General features: G+C 29.0%; 1 protein-coding gene across 2 annotated transcripts in view; it reads right to left on the reverse strand.

Annotated features, from left to right (window-relative positions):
• The window catches only part of pod1 (coronin pod1), a 26,203-nt gene extending 3,822 nt beyond the window's left edge, over positions 1–22,381 (reverse strand). The window contains exons 1-22 of one of the 2 annotated variants that reach the window (XM_014424910.2): positions 22,038–22,381; positions 21,570–21,737; positions 21,341–21,489; positions 19,800–19,986; positions 19,525–19,736; positions 19,305–19,387; positions 19,131–19,223; positions 17,643–17,805; positions 17,345–17,482; positions 16,754–17,143; positions 13,212–13,427; positions 11,598–11,789; positions 10,764–10,881; positions 10,559–10,672; positions 9,257–9,427; positions 8,611–8,837; positions 8,339–8,529; positions 5,892–6,030; positions 4,805–5,011; positions 3,994–4,129; positions 1,587–1,720; positions 1,413–1,496 (exon numbers count right to left, since the gene is read on the reverse strand). In XM_014424910.2, the coding sequence (XP_014280396.1) occupies positions 1,413–1,496; positions 1,587–1,720; positions 3,994–4,129; positions 4,805–5,011; positions 5,892–6,030; positions 8,339–8,529; positions 8,611–8,837; positions 9,257–9,427; positions 10,559–10,672; positions 10,764–10,881; positions 11,598–11,789; positions 13,212–13,427; positions 16,754–17,143; positions 17,345–17,482; positions 17,643–17,805; positions 19,131–19,223; positions 19,305–19,387; positions 19,525–19,736; positions 19,800–19,986; positions 21,341–21,489; positions 21,570–21,729 (3,504 nt within the window). In that variant the 5' untranslated portion in view covers positions 21,730–21,737; positions 22,038–22,381. The remainder of the gene's footprint in view (positions 1–1,412; positions 1,497–1,586; positions 1,721–3,993; positions 4,130–4,804; positions 5,012–5,891; positions 6,031–8,338; positions 8,530–8,610; positions 8,838–9,256; positions 9,428–10,558; positions 10,673–10,763; positions 10,882–11,597; positions 11,790–13,211; positions 13,428–16,753; positions 17,144–17,344; positions 17,483–17,642; positions 17,806–19,130; positions 19,224–19,304; positions 19,388–19,524; positions 19,737–19,799; positions 19,987–21,340; positions 21,490–21,569; positions 21,738–22,037) is intronic. The other variant, XM_014424911.2, reaches the window with a different exon arrangement.
• Positions 22,382–22,845: the final 464 nt, after the last annotated feature.

Below are 22,845 nucleotides of genomic sequence, written 5' to 3' on the forward strand. Positions count from 1 at the left end.
TGGCAGCGATAATCTAATAAAATATAAATATTTTATTACAACTGTAATAAAATATACACAACAAATAACTTTAATGTTAGATATAACCATGGCATGATACAGTGATGTGGAGAATCTACCCATTGATAGAACTCCACAAAAGAAACTTAAACTTTTCATCAAGTTTCATTCCTAAATTACAAAGATTGCATATTTCGAAGAGATCTTCAACTATACCTTGAACATCCTGACAGATATATTTCTTAATTTTTTTAGTTCACCTTGAAAATCTGACAATGATTGGACTGGTGGATTCTAAAGAAATAAGTTTTTTAAAGATTTTTGAAAGTTTCATTCAATAAAATCAATGAAAGATGAAACCTATGGATGAATGATGAAGGATATGGGTTACTATTTGATCTGAATAGATTATTCTAGAGTATGTGTTTCAACTGTTTCTAATTATATTTGTATAATAACTTATATATTTTTTTTTAGTTTAAGAATTAAATAAAACAAAATGGAGTGTGTAAATTCATTTTATGATAAAACATTTTGAATTAAAAATCTATTGTTAGTATTAATATCTTGATATCAAATACTAACAATAGATTTTTAATTCAAAATGTTTTATAGTTTAAACTATAAAACATTTTGAATTAAAAATATTTGTTAACTAAACCTAACAACAAAGGGGTATCATACCAGTTAAAATGTAATCAGAACTTCTTTTAAAACACGTTACCTAATAACCCTCTTAATAATTTTATTACAATATTTAATACTTATTGTATTTTACCAAACATTAAAACCATTTATTTTGAAGGCTCAAAATTATTTTTTTATAAACCATTAAAACAAAGTTTTACACACTGAATCTGGCTTAAAAAAAAAAGAAAATTGAGCTAAAAGCTCACGGAAATAAATTATATCTGTTAACCGTAAACCGCTGTCAAAAATCAAACTATGCAAACTTTTTCCTGATACTGATTTATAATAGAAATATTATCATAAAGAATATTTTATAACCATAAGGTGGTCTTTTGCCATCAAACATTTAAGTCTTTAAGATGTACTTAAGTTCTTGAAAGTATGAAGAAAGGACAGTTCAAGAAAATAGTTCTTAAAATAACGGAAAAAGTGGAAATGACTCAATATTTTTAATTAGTAAAAAGTGGAAAAGAATAAAAAAAAAAAAAAAACTCAATGATAATTATAAAGTATTTGATGTTTAAAGTTTTTTTTAACTATCTTAGAATAAAATGGAAATTTAAAAAAAAGTTGTTTTTCTATACTAGTAATAATCAGACATCAGCTGACACAATATTCTTTTTGTGTTTCCAAATGTTCAATGAAAAGGAAGTTAAAATAATAAATATGTTAGTAGTGAGTAATTAAATAATTAGTAATTAGTATGTAAAATTAAAACATACCCATTCAACTGCGTCCACCCCTTCCATGTTATCTTGTTCTAATTTCATATTAATTTCCACACGGCTGCTAACTGACTTTTGGATCTGTTAAAAAGAAATAAGTATTATTAAATACAATTATGAATCAGATAACAAAAAATAAAACAACAAAACAGCATCGATGCACATATATACCTGTTCTTGTTTCTGTTTAATTGAAGAATCAGTCCATGAATTTCTAGGTAAGTGCGCGGGAGGCTTGTTAGGAATTTCCTTAATAGGGTTCACATTACTAGGCTGAGATACAGGTGCACCTTGGGCTTCAGATACTGAAAAAAAAAATTGAAATACAATTCATACAAGCCCAAGATGGAGGAAAATATCAAGCCACAAAAATATACTGCAATGGAAACTAGACTATCCATAGAATAATAAAATCATAATTATATTAGAACATGACAGTTATAATGATAGCAATATTACACTGTAAAATTAATTACAACAATGTAAACTTCAGTAAAATATGTACTTCTTCAGCTACTTGTTAATTCCAGATTTATTGCTTTTATTAAATTTTTTTTTTAATTCACATGAATGTATTTCAATTCTCAAGAAAACAATGAATCCCAATGGAAATAATCGTATTATTTAATTATATTTTTCCAAGAAAACTTTATAATATTTTATATATTGGAACAGAGTTAAAAGTATGAATTTGGTTCTCAGGAGCAATGGATTTAGACAGATGAGGTGTCAAAAGAAAGGGAATTTCATGGAGAAGTGGCGAGTTTCATTTTCAATACTTACTGGAACTTAAAAAAAGTTATTTAAAAAGAGTGAAAAGTTTCAAAACTTACAGCGGTAGTAAGTCAGCAGATCGAGATGATATAGTGTTTGAGTAATTTAGACACAAACATTAATACCCTGATATGTTCAGGGAAAGAAATACACTGGGTCCTATGTTTTAAAGCACAAAAATTAACCATTTTTGAGGTAGCTCCATAGTGTCAAGCTGTACTTATCACATGTTTAGATTTTAAAATTACTATGAATGTTTCATGTCACTTAACTATTAAAAGGGATACTTTTCAGTGGGGCTAACTGATAACATACTTATGAAGTAAACTGCTATTTCTACATAGCCATTAATACAATATGTAGCTTGACTAATTGTGTGTGTTGAAATACTTTTGTGATAATATTTAATTATTTATTAGGAAAACATGTTTTCCTAATATCACTTATATTTCTAATTAATACAGCACCAACAAAATATTATTAAGTATTATAGCATTTTGGTAAATAAAATGAGTATATAAATATGTTGGACTCAGTAATGAATGAATCACTAAAAAGCGGCAAACCAAATGATAAAGATTTGAGACCTACATTGTAGGATTGCATTAAGTCTAATCTTCCTGATTTAGATTTGGGAGGCAGTTGGTGGATAGATGTGTGCAAACCTATTGGTGATATCAAATTTGAACCTTTGGGTTTGGTAAGAAATTTATTTATTATTTATTTTATTCAAATCATCTATACAAACAAGAAAAAGGCTCAAAATTATGTCACTAAACGTATATTTTATGAAAAATATATGTTCATTGAGCCAACCATTTTTCAGTTACAAAAATATTCCCGAGGCAAACTGAAAAATGGACTCAGTTTAATTAAATGACAGAAGTCATAAATCAGTATGGCCTAATATCCGAAAAATATACATATTAATAATAAATTAAGATGCCGTTTTATTATTACTAATACTACTTTCACCTTTCTAAATTCAAAAAACTATAGAGAATATATTTAATACTCGAATAAACCTATATAGAATAGGGACAAAACAAAACAGCTACTTGGAGCTTTGGTAAAACAAAAAATTTAACCACTTTTTGTTGATTTTAATGAAACATATATGTTGAAAAATTAGATTTCTTTTTTTTAATTTATTTATACTATAATAGTTAGAACATTAACATTTAGAAATTAAAATAATTAATTGTGATCAGTTTTTCTCTAGTTAACATCCCCTTTGTCCTAGTTAATTTCCCTTGAAAAATAGATTAAACCCAATCTATTTATTTATTTTTAATTGGTATTTGGAATACCCTAATTATATTTTGGATTTCTTGAAAAATTTTCTATTGTTTTCAATTGACAAATATGACAACTAGTATTTATATACCTGGAAAATTCACTTATAATGAGTTTGTTATTTTCATATAATAGAGTAGAATTAAAAGATTTATACCTCACTCATAATAGAATTTTTTTCGAAAATAGTTTTATTTAACAAAATTCAGTCAATTCTTGCATATATCATAAGTTTAATAGAAATGGTTTAGAGACTGAGTAGACATAAGGTACTTAGAATCAAGGAAAATCAGACTTTTTTTAATTTTTTTTTTTTGTTTTTATCACAGGGCGTATTAAAATTGTTTAAGTTAGGAAAGATCTCAAAAAAATTTGGATTGATTTTCATACTTTTTCTGACATCAGTAGCTAAGGATTTAAAAAATATGCTCATAACATGTAATATAGTTCTGAATAAATATAAAATGTACATGTAAATATTATAAAATATTAAATAAATTGAACTAACAGCAATCCATATCTGGAGGCTTGAGACTTATCCTCAGCTGCTGTTTGTTCATTCCTGACAACCATTCAGTACTGGTCATTGTTGGCTCCCAAGTCACCTTTGTATCAGGGAAGAGATCGTCTTGGAACAAATCACTCTGAAATACATATTATATTATATTATATCATATTAATATTTCAAATCATTCAGATAAATTTAAGTTTAAAGTAAGTAGATTGAATTGGCATCTCATTAATATATTATCATGATTAAGTATTTAATGATAAAAAGTACTATTTGAAGAGGATAAGGTAAAACAATCAGGGGTCACATTTTAGAATCCAAGTTTTATTTTTAAAAAAAAATGATTAACTTGAATGAACGGAATGAGTGAAAAACGCATCAAAGTTAAATAAGATATTTTTTAGTGAGGGAGAAGAAATAATATTATAATATTAATCACTTCAATAACAAAAAGATTTTAAAAGCCAAGAAATTCTCTTATAAATTTAGTACATTACTTAAAGGAAGAGAAAATAAACTAATAAATAAAAAAATAAAAATACAGCTAGATATTTCACTGTTTTGCTAGCACACAGCCAAAATAATTTTTTTTTTTAATTTATATTACATTAGAAATATTCCAAAGATAGTACCTCAAACTTGAGATACTTTTTAACAAGGAGGGTAACTTTGGAATAGTCTGCAGGAGGACTGAAGAAGAAAGAGAAACCCCAGTTTATGGTATCATCTTTGAAATAGTTCCAATAAAAATTAAAACTTTGACTAATTGACTAAACTTAAAATTGACTAATTGTTGATATCTACTTACTTTAATCCTAGGAACTGTAAAAGAAAGTGGTTCTATAGTAGTGTTCGTCAATCTCAATGCCTTGGCAAATTCAACTTGAGTCACATCTACACAGTTCTTCGGGAGGAATGATAAACCTTGATGTAATGAACCGCACCTGTGGTGGCTGAGTGGGTTGAGGTATGGTGCCTCACTGCTTACTTCAAACGCATAGATTGTAGAATCACCCTAAACATACAGTAATTGATAAGCAGGTCGTTTTCAGACCAATTTTTTAATGCCATTGAAATGTCCAAATAATCTCAAAAATATTATATAAAAAACAGGTAGAGTAATGTTAACTGATTTTTTATATTTTCAGAACCCACAGTACCAGTATTGGCAGGAGATGAAGGTGGTCAAGCAAGTGGGTCAGCTGATCCTTTTTTCAATCCAAGACAACTAGCTCATTGGGAGTCAGAGAGTTAAGACTTATTTTATGGTACCGACATAAGATACATATTAACCAAACCATGAAGTAATCAAACACATCATTTAGATACAACATTAGCCCCAGCATACCCATCTTCCATTATGGCCTCCTCCAGAACCTATAATCATAGTGAGTCACACATTTTCATCCTGACTCATTGACCCTGATTATTGCAACAAGGGAGTCGGGATTAAGTCTATAAGTGGGTCACCCATTTCCTGTGTTTGCTATTGATATGATTACAGTCGAAACTCAATATTTTGAATTTAACTCTGTTCATTAATGTATTTATAGATAAATTTAAACTCCTCCTTAAATAGAAGACAATTCTAACTTAAAATAAGAATTATAATAGGATGAACCCTTTCATTCTAAAAGTACAACTCAAAGTTTCTGTGACTCTCTTTGCCATAGAAAACTCGATAAACCAACATTTAGAGATATTGCTATTTCATTTATAACTAATTAAATACACTACAAACATAAATTATAATTATAATTGATGATATATTTATTATTATCCTAATTTATAACATTTAATCAAGTTAATTTATTAAAATAGTTTTGAACATACTTCAAAAGTATGAGATTCAAATAAATAGTATAAAATATGAATATATAAATATAAATTATTACCCGTCCAGTAAGAAACAACGTTGAACTGTCTTCATCATAGAATGGTATAAGAATAGCTGGAGAAACATCCAAGCCAATTGAAGTCAGAGGATTAGACAAATCGCTACTTTTAAACAGCATTATTTGCCTCTCAGAAACTCTAAAAAAAAAATTAGAAAATTTTAAAAATAAGTAAATCTTCCTTACAACACCCCAGGATGGGCACATGTACAGTAGTGGGGAGACAATGTGCTCAGCATTACATTTCGACAATGAATAATAATTGAACCCATATTTACCACAAACAACCAACTAGCATGTTTTTTAAGTTATATCAAGATTTTCTTTAATTTTGAAAAAAATAAAAAACAAGCTTTATTTCTATTCAATTGTGACATATAGGAATGCTGAGTCTTAGGTTTATGATGAAAAAAATGAAAGATATAACTGATAAAACACAATTTTACAAAAAATGTTGGCTGGTTCCTTAGTGCATATTGGGTTTTTAATATGAAAATTATTACATGAACGATTTAATTTTATATAAATTTTGCTAATATCAAATAAGATTGTTAAATTTGAAGTAAACTATGAGATAGAGAATAAATTTTTAAATACTTTCTAAATTTTTTCTCGTTCACAACCCAGGCAAATGATATGTATTGAACCTCATTATACTATAAATGTCTTAGTCTGAACATCTGGGTGCTCCTGGGTACCTGACCCATGAAATGATGAGGAACATGGAAGCGATTGACACCTGTCAACACATAGGGTATCTATCCCAATCCCAGGAATCTTTTAGGGCCTTTAATGGAATTAAACCCCTAGGAGGTTGTCTGCTATGAGAAGGCTACCTGCCTCAATTATAGTTTATCCCAACCACTTTTCGCTTTTTGTGACTTATCTTTTGTGGGTGTAGCTAACGGGAGCCAATGAGGAAGCAGATACCAAAAGGAAACACCTTCTAACAAACAAGTAAGGGAGAGTTGAACTGAAGGGAGAATGTGGAGGAACTGGAACTTCAAGCTGGACAGAGGGCCAAGACACTTTAATGATAGAGAGAATGGGCTAAGCAGGTCTTGTACATGAACACTTCCAGTTGACACAATGAGATGACAGCTAACCACACAGTTTAGTGTCAAAATTTAACATTGATGGTGCAAATGGTTTTAATTACTATTGGCATGACCTTAGAGAAGAAAAAAATTGTCACGAGGGTAGCGCTGGGGTGGCGAGGTAATGGTATGGGTTGCTTTTAATGAAAAGGGAAAATCTCGAATTGCATGCATTTCTGGCAAAATGAATGCTATTAGTCATCAAAATGTTGTTTATTACAATGCTGGAAGAAGAAGAAATAATTTCTCAGCAGATGATACAATAATGTATTGGTTCGGAGATTGATGTTTTGGACTGGAATTATGGCTAGAGAAGTCTATGACCTTCAGAAGCCAGAAATCCAAAATATTGATGAGCTCAAAGAAAGGATCATACAAGCTTGGGAAAAAATACCAGAGAGCACTTTAAATTATTTAGTAAGAAGTGTTCCCAAAAGACTGTTAGAGGTGATCAAAAAACATGGCAGAAGTTCTCATTATTGAAATGAATTTACTGATAAAAGAGACTGAAAATTTTTGAGTATATACCTCTACACACTGCCCATGAAAATAGACAGATTCGGATGAAAACTTTCGCAAATTTCCAGGTCATAAAAAATTGTCTGACAGTTACGCACTCTATTTGAATGAATGAGATGTTCCTTTAAAACAATGAGGCAACAACAGAATTTTTAAAAACAATTTTCTTGATCTGCGGAACCATAGAATGTTTAAATTAAATAAGTCTCTGAAACTTTCTTTTTTCAAATTATTAATACACTTCCTTTCCTAAATACCTAAAATAAACTTCAAGAACGCATACATTTATAAGATTTTATAATTCTTATTATGCTGTAATAATCTGTAAGTTCAATTTGAAGACAAAGTACCGTTATATTTTGTTATAAACCAGTTTAAAATTGTTATTCAGGTGTAACAACCAATGATTATTATTATTATTTTTTTTAATATGCCAAACAACATGATGAAGTGATAATGGTAAAAAAATTTATTTTAGTGAAGGCCCATAAAAAATGTGATATAATGTACACAAAAATTAACCATATCAAGGATTAATAAAAGAAGTCTGCAATATATTTTTGATACAGTTTTTTCAAATAAAAAAAAAGATTCATAAAAATATTTTTTATTCATGAAAGTTCAAAGCTTCAAAATTGAATAAAAGTTCAAAATAAACTTTGAAAGTTAGTAACTTTTGATCAAGACACACTTTATTATTTACAATATGGCTAGAAGGCAAATCAAATATAACATGGTAACTGATCATTAAATACGGAAATAAATATGATGTATAACATATTTTATCTAAAGGCTTATTCAGGAAATGGAGTAAAATATCATAATACATACTTATCGAACCCCATAACAGCAAGATACTGCCCATCGAGGGCCCAAACAATCCTGGCACCTCTAGTCCCTCCAGGTCCTTTGCCTTGGGCAATAGGAGAGTTTCCTTCCCTAGGCTCAAATATGAGGAGAGAAGATCCACGAGTAGCTGCAGCAATTCTACGACCGCAGGGTGACCAGGCCAAGGCAATCACCTGATAATATTATTTGATAATGGAATAAATTAAACAACTATGTATTTGATTAAACCACAGCATACATAAGCAAAAACATACATGATCTTCAGTCTTGAGGCAATAGGCTTGTTGAAGTGTGGACAAGTCCCAAATCCTTATGGTCATATCATAGGATGTTGTTGCCAATATGTCACTTGCCAAGGGGTGGAATTTAAGACAGTAAATTTTCTCTATGTGAGCCTGGAGCACTATATCGGCATTATTAGTAGCCTCTGCAAGACCTGATTCGGGTACGACCCACAACTTCACACTCCCATCATCACAACCTGTAGAGATAGTCTTTTTTTATTTAATGGATGAAAGGAAATGAAAAAAAATTTTTAAAAATAGTAGGTCAAAATCAAAATTATCAATTATCAAGGTCTCCTAACAGTTTTAAAGGAAAAACATTCAGATTTTAACTTCTCAGAATAATATTTGATAATTTTTTTTTTTAATTTTAAATAATGTAACAATCACATTTATGACCATAAAAAAAAAGAAGAAAAAAAAAAGAGTGTATGTTTTTTTTTCTAAAATGGTAACCAAGCACAATTGGTGTGAGATCCAGAAAAGCCTGGTTCGGTGAGATTTGATTTCCACCTTGTTAAGCTAAATAGTTAAGCTAATAAAATAGTTAAGCTAAATAGTTTCTAGAATTCACTGGTGTTTTTTAAAAGGATTAAAACAAATTAGTTCATCTTACCCACGGCCAGCCTCTTATTGTCAAATGGGTCCCAAGAAAAGTCCATAATATTGGTTGCATTAACCAAGGTTGGTATGACTCCATCTGGCAGTTTACCAGGCTTGCTAAGTTCAAAGACAGCCAGCTTACCACCAGGACCTCCAAGGGGTACACCTACTCGATCTTTATTACCTGATAAATATTAAATCAGCACAGTTAGACCAGCTATATAAATTACAAAAAATAAATAAATAAAATCATTCTGATCACCTTGGAAATTTATATTTTTTTGTTCTCCAAGTTATTCAAACGTCTAATAATATTTTTTTCAAAGTGCTAAATCTTATTAACTCAAAATATTTTAAAGAATAAGAATGTGGAAAGAGAAAACAATGGATTTTTTAAATAATTCAAAACCAACTAAATAAACTTTGGTTTATTTCTATTTTGTTTCAGTTAGGTTTCGAATAATTCCTATAAGAAAACAAGAATTAATCATCGACAATGAAGCCAGTATTGACTAACAAATTTTTGTCCAAACATTCCTCCATTGATGATAATATTCATTTGTAAAATTTTTACAATCGTAACACGAGAATAGAATCTTACCAATCTCCACAGACCTGGTCCGATCGAGTGACTCATGTAATCTCAAAATCTCCTTTAACGATAAAAAAAATTTCTTTTTAGCATTGACTAGGGAAATGGTAATTATTTTCCAATTATTGATATGGAACTAATATTTTCCGCCTTAAGCTCTAAGAGTGAAAGTAAGATCCTTATTAATAAAAGTTTAATAAATTATTTCATTTCCAGAAATTTCACTTCTCCCGGCCAGTCCCAAGACTGCCAAAAGTTTTTCTATTTTGGGTACCAATAAATTGAACAGGTATAAGTAGGTATTTAAGTATGTAATACATACACTATAATTCACAAAATAATATTAAATAGTCAAATTTAGTAGGTAATCATGAAATCAATCACAGGTTGGTCAAAATTTTCCTAAATGCTGTGGTTCAGAAAAAGAAGTTGAGATAAATGTTGAGGGAGAAGGCGATTCTGTTTTTCAGGTCTGAAGGAGTAGAATAGGTTAAACTCCTACGCAGGCAGACTCATCCATACACCTCTACCCCGGGGTTATAACAAGGGTTAGTTTCTTTAATTCGTTCATTGAGACAGACAAGAACATGTCTCAATGATTCAGACAGTAAATATAATTGCTGTATTCGATAACTCTTAATTAATTCATAAATTTTTAATATCAATTCACTTAATAATAATTAAACAAGACAAGCAATGAGATAATATAAAAGTGGCACCTACAATGGAAGCCATCACATTCTCCAGAAATCTGTCGGCTAACATTACGCACATTTTCAATGTGTTGAGATTTATGAGCTGGGGTTCCTTTCAAATGACGATACTTGGACACCCTTCCTATAAAGCATAAAATCATATATAAGATTAATATATGTTTCAAATTGCATTTAAATATTCACTCCTCATCATACATATTAAGTAAGCTCACCAAAAACAGTTGAGGTACGTTTTGGTGCAGTAGATGTCGGAGGAGCAGGTGTACTTTTGGCTTGGTTAGTCTTTTGATTAACATTATCTTCTTCTTTTATAGCATTATTTTTTATTGCCTATAATGGAATTTATTTATTTATAATAAGCTGATAAACTGTTATTACTACAAAATGAACAAGCAGGCTACTAGAAGTAAAAGTATAAATCATAAGAAGTGATATTTTCAAGAAGCTGGTTGGAGGATGTGGTCAAGGAAGAAAACACAGTAACTATAAAATTATTATTAACCCCATAAATTGTAAGCTCGAGTTAATTTGAGCACACTAAACAGGCCAAACTGTGCACACTCGAGATAATTTGAGCAGTGTTATATTTTATGCTACTATAGCATGTAATGTTAGCATTTTTCATACTCGAATATAATCAAGAATTGAAAATAACAAATTGATGATAATAAAATAAATAACAATGCTTTATTCTCTATAATAATCCTCTATATAGAGCATCAATTTATGTTTACATAGGGAGCAAGGTATTATGACCATGATCCTATATCCAAAATTAAAATTAAAATTTTGATTATTTTTGTATTTTTTAAAACTTTTTTGCTAAGACAATGTTCTAAATTGTGTTTTTACTTAATAAAAATTGATTTTTTTTTTTTGGCCAGTTCTTCAAAAAAACTGTGCTCTAAGGGTTAAACGATCTTTTGGCACACATTAAAATAATTTTATTCTTTTTGCTTGTTTTCTTCCTTGACTGTACTACTAGTTAATTTCTTGATTACATCTACAATTAATGATATCTGGACCATTATGAACTATTAACTCACTTTCAATGAATCACGCCTCCTCAAGGGCACAGGCGATACTGCAGCTGGTTCTTGAACTGACTGTGACCTAGCTTCATACATCTTCCTCCTTTCTGCAATACTAGCACGAACACCACCTCTAATAATTTCATCGCCACCTCCCCCAACATCTTCTTCCTCTTCAGTTGGAGAACTCTCAACAACTCCATCTTCCTGAAAACAAAAACAAAAAATAGTAAAAATGTTATACTAAATTATTTTCAACATCAAATATCATTTAATTTAAACTGATGCACTAAAGTGGCATTAGTTTAAATTTGAAAATTGAAGACAATGGTTGAAGGTGCTATGTTACAAATAAAAAATTTTGAAAAAATTACCGAAGTTATTTAAATATAATTTTTAAAGATATGATGTATCCAATTCACTGAAAAATCAAGCGATGAACTAAGAATCTTGGGTTGCTAATGTTAATGATGCAATATCAAAAAACTCAGCCTTCACATGCCTTATGATTCAAGGATGCAAGTTAAGAGTTCAAGAATCCTGTACTACAAGTTACTTTTAAAAGGTCTAAATAATAATTTTGTACTTTTATTTGTAATGTATGAAATGATTGGAAAATAGGATTTTTTTTTACAAGTATAACTTAAGGCCAGGTTCTTGAAAATGATTTTTGTTCTACATTTCTGTATTTTATCTGTTAACTACTACATTCTATTCTATACAGACACATCATTAAAATAAATATTGTTAAAAAATGATTTTTTTTTTTTTTTAAACCTTACTCAAAAAAGTTTTTAGGAAAACCGTTTTTATAAAAATTTATACTTTAAGGTCTGAGGTTCTGTGTATTCTATCCGTGTAAATTTATAATTTTTTTTTTAATACATGTTTTCCCCCAATTATGTATATTATCATTTATTGTTTACCTAATTTTAATATTTCCTTAAATTTTCTATACTGTTTACATTAAAATTATTTTCAAATGTAAGGTACTTAATTGGCAATCCCCATTCCTTCCAATACAAACGGTTCACTCTGTCTTTGACTTTTGTCAAATAGGTACATTTTCTGTCTTGTTCATTTTCTTCCTTTATTCTTGATTTTATTCTTATCCCCCTCTTTCCATCTCATAGTTTGCACTTTCTTTTACATTTTTTTCTTTTTATCTGTTATTATTTCCGTTTTCACTTATTGTCTATAACCTTTTATTTTTCTTATTTAATTTAATTTTTACTTTTCATTGTATACCCTTTAACTTTTCATTTACTTTTTTACATACGTTAGGTGTTTTGATTTTTTTTTAGGCCTAACAAAGCCCTGCAACGTGGGGCAAAACGTTAGCTCAATTAAAATAGTTATTACTATTTGAGTTTTTATTTGACCACACCCGGACAATCTGCCATTAATTATCAAGTTAACATAATTTTCACTCATTTCATTCAATAAATATGTTGTTAGAAGGCAAATAAGATTTGATTATCCATTTTACACTTATCATTCAGGTTGACTTAGATTTGGATCTGATTGAGAATGTCACAAAAAAATAAAGATTAATAAAAATTGTTAACAACTAATGTTTAAGTCACTCTAATATTTTTATTATAAAACAAATATTTTAAGTTCTATTACCTCATCATTGTTCTCTTGATCTGGTTGAGACTCTGGACTTGTTTTTTCATTTCCATTAACGGAATTGGAATTGGAATTGATAAAGTCAGGTAGTGATGTAGTCATAATGTTGGCTGCATTTGTAGCTGGGGGATCGTTGTCGAGAATAATATTCCTTTCTACAGAATCTCCACTTTCAAATTTCGGAGGAGTGAATGGCTTTGGACCTAATCTTGGCTGAAAATGTAAAGAGCTAATCAGAATAATAAATATAAACTTAAACTGGATATTAATCACTGATTGATCATTTAATATATGCTTAAGGAAGCCTAATCTTTTATTCAATTCTCGTAAATTAATTTTATGCTGTCACATCATAATAATTTAACTTCCAAATATAGTTTGCTTTAATTTTACTAAATTAAAATCTAGCTATTTTTTATTTAAAAAATAGCAATTGAGTAAATTAGTATAATTTACTCAATTGCTATTTTTTATTTAAAAAATAGATAAAATTTCAAGGAACCAATATGACGATGGAAATACACAAACTTAAGTATATGAAATAATTTATACTAATCTACATTAGCAAAAAAATAATTATATACATTTCACAAATAATAAATAAAAATTAACAAATAAATTTCAGCAACAAACAATTTTACAATCCTACAGAAGTAATATATATAAGATATTATCAAAATGAAGATCTACCATTTCATACTTCAAAAGAATATAAAATTACATTAATGTTGCTATTTGGCTCAATAAAATTAATTCAGTCACAACTGATCTTGAAGCCATTGACATACAACTAAGAATAACAATACAGATATTCTAATTTTGTTTATAAAACAGACTCAAGAAAAGGACACAAATTCTGTTTGCCTTAGAATTTGAGAAACATTGAAGATGCATTGGTGTATGCAATAGAAAGATGCATGTTGCAATTATACTATAACACTACCTTAGCAACCAAATTTTTACATTGAATGATGGTCAATTTCTACTTTGGTACAACGTGGTTCCAAAAAAGGATCCATAAAAATCTATGTATACACCTAAATCCAACAAAATCAGAGACTCTTTTTCAAAATGCAACAGACATTTTACATATCTACCATTTCCAAAAACTAATGATAATCAAAATAAATTCATCTCTTATCCTCAAAACAACAATACTAGAAAGATCTGGATAGAGCACAACATTTTAATAATAAATCATGCTTCTTTTACATAGTAATATACAAAGAAAATAAACCAATCACTTAATGGTGTCAATAACAACTAAAATACAAAAGAAATAATTGCAGTTATTTTCCAGGGTGTGTGTTACATCAGACCACACGATATATAATGAGACCATAAGAGATAAAATAGTAGTGCTTATGAGGCACTGAGTGCCAATTTTTCCAGGAAAACAGAACTTTAAATCCTAATGACAAGTTAATACCCATAACTAGTAGTCAAAGACAAATATTAGCATTTTGTAGATTTTAAATATAGCTATAAAACATGGGTGGGTCAGCACACTTCTATATAAGGAGTCCAAGAAGAATAATGGAATAAAAAAAGGCACCCGGACTATTAATTTGTGAAGAAGATAGTAAAAATCCAGGATCAAAGACTATGGAAGAAAAGAATGCATGTACAGCCTGGAAACACCAAATTACATAAAGCCAAGAATGAGGAGAAAAAAACTACCTCCCCCACTTGGTATTGAACTAATTTCATAAACCCCACTTAGAGAAGTCAATTAACATCTTTTTTGCATGGAATGGGAGGTAATTCACCCTGTTATTTATTTTTTTTTTAATATCACATTTTTATTACAATGTTTCTCTTAAAAATTCTCCTCTCCATGAAACTATATCATATTACCCTAATAGAATCATTCTATAACAACTACCTTTTTCAATCGAAGCCCAAGCATTTCATGATGACATCAAGTGTAAAGCTACTTCCACTTCTTTTAATTGAACCTGTAAACATTTTATTTTTGGGATTTTTTTTCTGTTAATAGTAGAATAAATATATTTCCATAAAGCGTCTTCTTGGGAGGAATCGAATGATTTTGATTGCTTATGAGTGTAATCCTTTTCTGGTTGAACTAAGTTATGAATCATCTTAATTTTTCATTGAAATTTTCAACTGGGTTGTAACAATTATTTGTGAATAAAAAAATGAAATAAACAAAAAAGTTAAATCAACAATTCTTTTATAGAAATTGGTAGCTTCTTCTGCAGTTATTTCTAACACATTTGCTACAAAAATAGAAGTATCACATCTTGATTTATCTTCTTCAAAGTAATTTTGAACACCAAGAAGCATTTCACAGAAGTGAGACTTCAGCACTTAAAACTCTTTCTTATTAAACAATCCTAGTGATGCTTTCATACTGCATCCTCCAGACATTATTAATGTCTACTTAACAAAATACTAATAACAACTATTAATCTCAATTAAAAAAAATTATAAGATGTAAGATGTATGATGTATAAAGCTTCTTTGGATTCTTGTCTCATACACCATTTTGAATCGAAGTCTGATTATGAGGGATATAAAGGGACAGGAAAAATTAGAAATTTTTGGAAGAAATCATCACTGCAATAGAAATTACTCAGAAACTAATAAAATTCCTGGAACATCTTCCAGTCTGCTGCCTCAAACAACCATTTCAACAAGCCTTGATTATTTGGACAAATGAACTGTTAATACAATGATTTGATATTCTAGTAGAATAAGACAATCAGGAAATTATGCAACACAATAAAGTAGCGAGGAAAATCAAATGTCACAGGGATAAGAAGACAGGTAAAAAATTGTCAAAAATGATTTATATGACTGCTACACTACTATAATGTGAAAAGTATCCTCCATTAATATTTTTTTATACAACTAAAGTCTGAAGCTATTTAAAATGAAATAATCAAGTATTTTTGTAAGTTCTTTCTTTTTAACAATTGGATTCATAAAAATAATGTAAATGGTGAAATTTAATGCCACAAAAAATTTCAATCCAAGATACAAACTTATTCCCTGTAATTACTAACACAATGTAATGATACAGAAATTAAAGAGAATTCTTTGAAGAACAAATCAAATTGATACATTATAGAAAGTGTTGATAGATAGAATAATAAAGATGCTAAAAAGGAGAAAGTACAGGTAATTGAAAAAATAAATGGATGCCTACCTGAATTTATGCTGGAAATTGTTCAAATCATAATAAATACTAAATGCACAAAAAAACTGAATTAGCTGTGAAATCAAAAAAGGAAAGAAGCCAAGTTCAGTATTTATACTAATATTTGTAACCAAAGCAAGTCAACTGAAAAAATGTGACACAATTTCATCCAACATAAAAATATTATAAAAACATGCAGTTACAATAATCAAAAGATGACAAAAAAATAAAATTAACAAAACAATACAAAATAGCATGCATTAAAATCAAATAAATAAAATAAAAACAAAATTATAGAACAAACCAGCAAATATAAGTGCGAAAAAAAAATCACACGCCATCGCACGCAGATTTATAAACTCTAGGAAATTCTAACCTTATAACCAGCAGAAATGTTGATAGAGCAGATAAAAGGAGGTTGAGAGACCGGCTGTACTGAGTTAGTTCTAGGCCTAGGTTTAGGCGTAGAGTCATCTTCAGTCACAGAGCCAGTCCTTGAGACTCGAGGCAGTGGCTTTGGAGGTGTAGTCTCAGTATTCCCGTTCTGTATTTTATCTTCTTCTCTTTTGTTCTCAACTCTCTTATTTTTTATTTCATTAGTTTCATTGTTATCTTTTTCGAAAAGCGTACGTGTATTAGGCAAATTAGTTCTGAAAGGCTTTGGTTGGGGCTCTAATGGTTTGGTAACATTTATTTTAGATGCTGCAATTTCGGCTTTTTCTTGAAAATCTTTTCTCATTTCTAAGATATTTCCTCGATGAACTTGCTAAGAATATTCAAAGGAACATACAAAATATAGTAAGTATTATTATATTTATCCAGAAATATAATAATACATACTACATTACTTATTTTAAATAATGAGATTACTAATAAGCTTTCTAAAAATATGTACAATTATTTACATAAAATTAATTATTAGTTAAAACTAGCCTAAAATAAAACAGTCAATCAAAAATATGTTTACCTTTACTTGTTTGTCAGCTGGATTCAAGCTAATTTTAGGTACAGGCAGATCGGAACCTTGCATCCACTGAGTAGGATTTACTTTGCTCTCACAACCAGCTGTACTAGGAAATAGTTCTGAATGAAAATCTCTATAAGACTGCAAACATAAAAATTCCAGATTAGAACTTTGGCAGAAGACAATTTGAGATCAGTAATAAGAGATGAATTTATTAGATAATAAGCAAATAATAAAGATTGATTATAAAAATAATTATAAAAATCAGTATTATTAATTCAAATAATGAACCATGACCTACTTTTCGTGGTACTTGGTACATAATAGGAATAATGGAAGATGATGTAAGCTGTAACAGACGATTAACTTCGGCCTGCATCACATTTAAAGCACGCTTAGGAACAAGGCAAGCACCTTTTGTTTGTTCACCTGTATGCCTTATACCTTCAACAAGATAAGGTTCCCTGAGAAAAAAACGATAAAAGTTAAAAGATGAATAGTCAATAAAGAATAAAAGCCAGTATGACTCAGGAAGTTTGACAAATACATTAATAAAAATTGAACCAAAAAATAATTTAATAAAAATCAATTCATAAATCACTATACAGTAGAACATTAATTACCAGGTATTTTACGAATTAGACAGTACCCATAAACTTAACTGACTTTATATAGCGAATGAATCTGTAAAAAGTTAATTAGTGTTGAAGCAATGGTTAAATGTTTGAGCTAGAAGAGGTGGACTGAGACACAGGGAGGATTTGTTAAGGGTGATTTGTAGGTAGGGAATAAGTCATAAGTCATAAAGGTATCAGACCTTTGAGTTCAGAAATCCTTTTTAATTATCATAAGTATCTAATTTATCTACTATTTTATTTTATTGAAATAATGCCCACATAGCTCTAAGATGAAAAGGATAAAATGGTGTAAATTTTTAATTTCATATCTCTTTTAAAACTGTAAATTTTCTCTTAACAGACATAGAAAGATTTTAAGTTCCAATACAATCAGATCAACATTTAACATCAACTATAAAAAATAATTAAAAATTTCAATTTAATACTTTAGTACATTTAGACACACAACTATGTAAAAACAATTCTGAATGTCAATATCTTCCTGAATACATGGATTAAGGCGCAACTCAACAGGTTGATTTGATTTGTAACGATAAATACACCACATTTACTTTTTTACTGATCATTGTTCTTTATTTTGAAAAAATATACATTAAAAACAAATGCACAATTTATTTCCAAGTGAATAAAAATTGAACAAACAACAGAAACAGAACAATAAATAAAATATTATTTGTGGTAAGACCAAAAAATGTTGGCAGACCCAGAAATATTATTGGGCCTTATTTTTTAAAGCAACATTGATCATCGAGGGCAGTGGTTCCCAACTTTTTTACGGCAGCAGACATTTCCTATTGTATAAAGAAAATGGTGGAACATCAACATTTACATCTGATTATCCTTCAGTAATCCTTATGGTCTATCACCATCTAAGAAAGTGTAGGGATTCTGATAAGGTTTTGATCCATTGTGAACATATGTATTAGTCTCTTTTATTTACATATAATTTCCGAGAGAATGTCAGATCACAAACTTGGCAGAACATTTAAGAGTTGTCAAAACATTTAAAAATGTATTTTTTCTTAAACATTTAAGAGTTGTCAAAACATTTAAAAATGTATTTTTTACTAACAGTGAGTGTAGTAGAGGTCACTTACAATGTGTTCAAAATCTAGTCTCTGATAATGATAAGAATAAGAAAATATATATACCTTTCAGTAACCTCGAGATAATTTATTGTTGTATCACCCTTGCCAGCAAGGAATAGCATACTGGTATCAGGATCAAAGAGAGGAATGAGAATACTGAAAAAGAATAACCATGATTTTATGATTTCTTGATAAATAATAAATAAATAAGGGAATCAATAAAAATTAAAAAAATACCCGGTTGAACTATCCAAAACCAGAGTTTTTTCAGGAGTCTTGAAATTTCGAATATCACGTATATAGACTTCTCTTTGTCGAGCCTGTACGAAAATAAAAATTTCATAAAAAAAAAAAAATTACACAATTATCATTAATTTCTTATTATAATTACAATAATATACATAATTTTTATACATTTATAAATTATCTAAAAAACAAAACTATAAATGATACTAACAGAATCAAATCCAGTTGTTAATATTCTATTTGTGTCACCAAGCCAGACAACCCTAGAATCCTTAATACTTTGATGGCTATCAGCTGAATAGGTAATTTTATCAGCTCTTGGATCTAATATACACACTGTTTTCTCCTTTGTATGGAAAGCAAGATTTGTTCCATCACTTTTCCAAGAGATACTCTGTACCAAGCCATAGTCTCCATTCATACCTATTAAACAGACATTAATATTCTGAAACAATAAAAAATTAACTTCTAACTATGTCAACTTACTATAAAGCTCTCTTTCATTGGTAACATCCCACAAAGTAAGAGTGGCATAAGAAGCTGTGGTAAGAAGGCAGTCAACAGTAGGATGCCATTTAACACACTCAACTCGTCTCTGTCGATGAGAAAATGTAATTTCAGGATTACACAAACTTTCCTCCAACCCTTTTTCAGGTATGTGCCAAATTTTAACCTACAAAAATTAAATTAGATACTTATTATATACAACACAAGCTGCATTTAGAATGTGTAAAAGAAAACAGTTGTGCAAAACTTCCACAGAAAATTATTTTATTATAATAATCACGTAATTTACAGGGAATTAGAAGTAAAATGAACAACTATTAAATGCAGATAAAATAAAATCATTATCTCCTTAATTGGTTTAATTGTTTTGTTTTTTCAACAAATATCTTTCTAACAAATGCATTTAGGCCCCAATGAACCCGATTTAATTTTGCATATCTGAGGGTAATGCTTTTGAGTGAAAAAAATTAAACCTTAGCAAACTAAATGCTAATGAAAAGTTAAAAAGGAATATAATATCACAATCATAATTACTACTGATTTTAGAATTTAGCCTACTTTTAAAATAGTAGGCTATAACATTTAGACCAGTTTTTAAATAGCTGGCAACTGCAATTAGCTTGCTTTTAGGGACTAAATTAATTGATTTTTTGCATTTAGGCAGTCATTGATGACTAGTCTCAAATTGTTGAAAATATGTTTTCTTCACTTAATTTATTATATTGAGGAGCTTTTTAATCACAACTTAACATTAAAATAAAAACTGTCGACTGAATAATTTCATTGAGATAACTTTAAAAAAAAAAAAAAAAAAAAGATGAATACAAATAATTAACATCTAATGACTCAAAAAAATAAACCCATACATTATTATTAGGCTTATAATAAATTATATATATTATTGTAAAAATTATATGTTATTTTTAATAAAAAGAAGTTTTATTAATGATATCACTTTGGAAAAAAAAGATTATTTATTATATTAACAAATCAGCATTATTTAAATTAACATATATTTAATACACAGAGAAATCATTTACTTATTAGTTAATTTTTCAACTCATTTAAATAATCACTGGGAAATAAAAAAAATCATACGGAAACTGAAATAATAAATTCAACGAAGCAACATTTTTCAGTAGAGAATTTCAACTTGATTTTAAAATATTATAGTTAGTCGAGGGTATGTCACAGTATTAAAGGTATATAGAGCGTAAGTTTAAAAATCTAATGAGACTTAAATAGAATTCTAAATAGACAATTTGAATAAATAATTGTTTGGATAACAAACATTTACCTGAAACAATTATTGTTTAGTAATGAAAATAATCACAGCTTGTTAACTTAATAAGTGTTATTTAAACTAGATTATTCTACAAACATAAGCAAAAAAAAGCACAACAGATGTTAAGAAAAAAAAAAAATTTAACAGAAAATACGATTCTTACATCATGTTTAAAAAATACTACAGATCAGCAAAAATAAAAATTTTATTCAAAATAGTAAGGTTAACAACTAACCATACAATCTTGAGAACCAGTAGCAAGGAGACCATCATGAAAATTAGAAAAATCCATGTCCGTTACAGTATCAGAATGGGCATGCAGCAACGGCATAGACTTGCTCTTTCTACCACAATCATCAATTGGAAGAACTCCAAGACTGGACCCTATATCATTGTATAAAACATGAGAATCTTACTGAAAGAACAACATATAAATTTAACATTCATTAATTAACATTTATTACCATTATGATCTACATTGAAGGCCATAAAAGCAGCAGAAGCTGCAATATTGTTTCCATATGTTTGATAAGAACCAACACAAATGTCTCGAACACAGGCCTCTGGTTTAGGAACTATGGGGGCTGCATTTTTAAACTTGGAAGCTTTGAATCTCCAGGCCATTTTTCAAGCTAAATAACATAGACACTTATATATTTATAAATGATTCACAGATAGATAACTTCTAATTCAAGTCAGAAAATTATCAAAGATGTTTGACTTTTTTTCACTAACTACTGTTAAAACATAATTACCATAATAATTAAGCAGATTGCTACTAATTAGTTACATTTCAACATGAAAACACGTTCTACCAGTTTAGATATTAGTAAAACATTAAAATTATCAGAAACACGAACAACTATGATTTACTATGAGTCACAAGTAGCCTAGTATAAACATATACCCTCAACAGAATATATTTTACTTACATATTTTTCCAGCAATTAATAATCTCACAAGTTTAATCTCCTTCAAAATAGGCACATAAAGTTACGACGAGTGTCAAAACTGCACTGAAGATTTTCAAAAGTACTAGTAAAAAAACAAAACAAAAAAAACACGACACCAACAAACCCTATACCACAATCATGTACTAGTTTCCCATTAATTTACCAAGAGCCGATTCGTTTAAGAAAAACAGATTTATAGTCTTTTATAAAGAATAATATGAACTCCTATTGATAAAATACGATTATACAACTAGAATATTATCAAAGAGAGACACTGCTATCTACCCAACCCCACGCACAAACCCCCAACACACTACTGTCAATCTCCACCGGCAACGAAGCTCCAGCAGATGTAAGATGGCGCCTCAAGCTCCCCTCCATTACTTCCAGCAATTTAATAAATTCCTGACCGTCTTTAAAATCTTTAAAGCGCTTTGTTTATAACTTCTTAGGCTGTTGGTTTAACGTTAAATATTACTCATTATCTAACACAAGAAGAATGTTAAAGCGATTAAAATTATTTAATCGTTATATTTGGTAACTGAAATACTCACTTCAGAGAATTATTGAATCTTTCAAAGAATGATTACAAACAACCGCTATACCTTAGTAAAATACTTAAAAGTTGAAAAATAAAAAATATAATTCTATTTATTAGCGCTGCTTCTTATGTTATTTGTGGAATTAACTAAAAAGGCCCCTAGCTCAAAAGTCTGCCTTCATTCATGTGTGACTGTCTGTTGATGACGATTAAAGGAGGAAAGAGGTTTTGTCGGAACCGGAAAAC

Source organism: Halyomorpha halys, unplaced genomic scaffold (assembly GCF_000696795.3).
Source record: "Halyomorpha halys isolate HHAL.00 unplaced genomic scaffold, Hhal_1.1 Scaffold483.1, whole genome shotgun sequence".
NCBI lineage: Eukaryota > Metazoa > Arthropoda > Insecta > Hemiptera > Pentatomidae > Halyomorpha > Halyomorpha halys.